The sequence below is a fragment of the Sorghum bicolor genome, chromosome 3 (genome assembly GCF_000003195.3).
Source record: "Sorghum bicolor cultivar BTx623 chromosome 3, Sorghum_bicolor_NCBIv3, whole genome shotgun sequence".
Lineage (NCBI taxonomy): Eukaryota > Viridiplantae > Streptophyta > Magnoliopsida > Poales > Poaceae > Sorghum > Sorghum bicolor.
Window position 1 is genome coordinate 1,919,510 of NC_012872.2, and position 1,828 is coordinate 1,921,337.

General features: G+C 48.8%; 1 protein-coding gene across 1 annotated transcript; it reads left to right on the forward strand.

Moving 5' to 3' along the window:
- LOC8081421 lies at window positions 323-1,232 on the forward strand. Its single transcript, XM_002454911.2, has one exon. It carries the CDS (start codon window positions 544-546, stop codon window positions 1,057-1,059), a length of 516 nt encoding a protein of 171 aa, XP_002454956.1. The 5' UTR covers window positions 323-543; the 3' UTR covers window positions 1,060-1,232.

A 1,828-nucleotide genomic window follows, 5' to 3' on the forward strand; every position in this document is an offset into this window, starting at 1 on the left:
GTGACAAATATTATTCAATTATAAACTAACTAGGATTAAAAGATTCGTCTCGTGATTTACAGCTAAACTGTGTAATTAGTTTTTGTTTTCGTCTATATTTAATATTTAATGCATGTGCCACAAGATTCGATGTGACGGAAAATCTTGAAAACTTTTTAGTTTTCAGGGAAACAAGGCCCAGGTGCGAACTCACCAACACATTCATCAATTCAACAGGAGCCGGAGCCGGAACCCCCACCTGCACGGGGCTGCACCCACGTCGCATCGCCCGCCACGGCGAGGCCCAGCGCATTAACTGAACCCAGCTTTAACTGATCCCCGCATCGCCCCAACCGGCAACCGCCCCTCGCCGACTCCGACGGGAAGCCCGTTGCCGAGTGGCGAGTGGCGACCCAGTCCTCATCCTCCCCTCCCCTTCCTCCTTCTATAAATCCCGTTCCTCCCAGGAAGGCTCTGCAACGATCCAATCCAGCCTCGCCGCCTCACCCCAGCATTCCCTTCCACCTCCACCTCGCCGGAATCCCGAATCCACCTCAACCTCCCATGGGTTCGCAGGCCATCGAGGCGCACCGCGCGGGCGCGGAGGTGTACACCGGCGCGGCGCTATGCGCCGAGAAGTCGACGGAGCTACTGTCAGAGGTGCACCTCCCGCTAGGCCTGCTGCCGCTGGCGGACATGGAGGAGGTGGGCTACAACCGCGCCACGGGCTTCGTGTGGCTGCGCCAGAAGAAGGCGCTCACGCACACGTTCCGGCAGATCGGCCGCCAGGTGTCGTACGCCGCCGAGGTCACCGCCTTCGTCGAGGACCGGAGGATGAAACGCATGACGGGCGTCAAGACCAAGGAGCTCCTCATCTGGGTCACCCTCTCCGACATGTTCCTCGACAAGGACGACCAGTCCAAGATCACCTTCAAGACGCCCACTGGACTCGGTAGGACCTTCCCCGTCTCCGCCTTCGCCAAGGAAGGTGACGCCGCGGCCAAGCCCAAGGACGCCTCCTCCGCCGCCAACGGTAACAAGGAGGCCGTCGCCGCCGGTAAGGCTGCTGCCAGCAAGTGAGGTGGCGGCGGCGTCCGGACTCCGGAGCTTTTACCTGTGGTTGTACTGTAGTAGCCGTAATTGCTAATACCTGTTCTGTCTCCTGAATAATGATGTTGTACCCCTGCTACCTGCTTGAATTTACTACACTATGTTTTTTATGAATGGAAACGAGTATCCATCCATCCTTGCAATTGTCTTGTGTCACGGGGTGTTTTTACAAGATTGATCTTTTTCTAAAAAATCTTGAGCGAAAAAACAAAAGTAAGTGTTGAATTTTGTTAACTTCAATCCAGTCAGGCCTTGTTTAGTTTACCAAAAAAAATTTAAGATTTCGTGTCACATCGAATCTTTTAGCAATATAAATGAAAATAAAAAACTAATTGCACAATTTAACTATAAATCGCAAGATGAATCTTTTGATCTTATTTAGTTTATGATTAGACAATATTTGTCACAAACAAACGAAAATACTACAGTAGCGAAATCCCGAATCTTTTCGCATCTAAACAAGCCCTCAGTTCACCTTTTCACTGTCATCATTTCACACGATGCGGGCATTAATACAAGGGAAGTTCACTCTGAATAGTAAAAAATTTTCAAGATTCTTCGTTACATCGAATCTTTTGATACATGCACGAAGTATTAAATATAGACAAAAATAAAAACTAATTGTACAGTTTATCTGTAAATCGTGAGACGAATTTTTTGATTCTAGTTAATCCATAATTGGATAATATTTGGCACAAACAAACGAAAGTGCTACGGTAGCGAAATCCAAAATCTTTTC

Bases quoted from the DNA above. Each gene is read 5' to 3' on its own strand.
- LOC8081421 (XM_002454911.2), top strand. From the start codon at position 544: ATGGGTTCGCAGGCCATCGAGGCGCACCGCGCGGGCGCGGAGGTGTAC.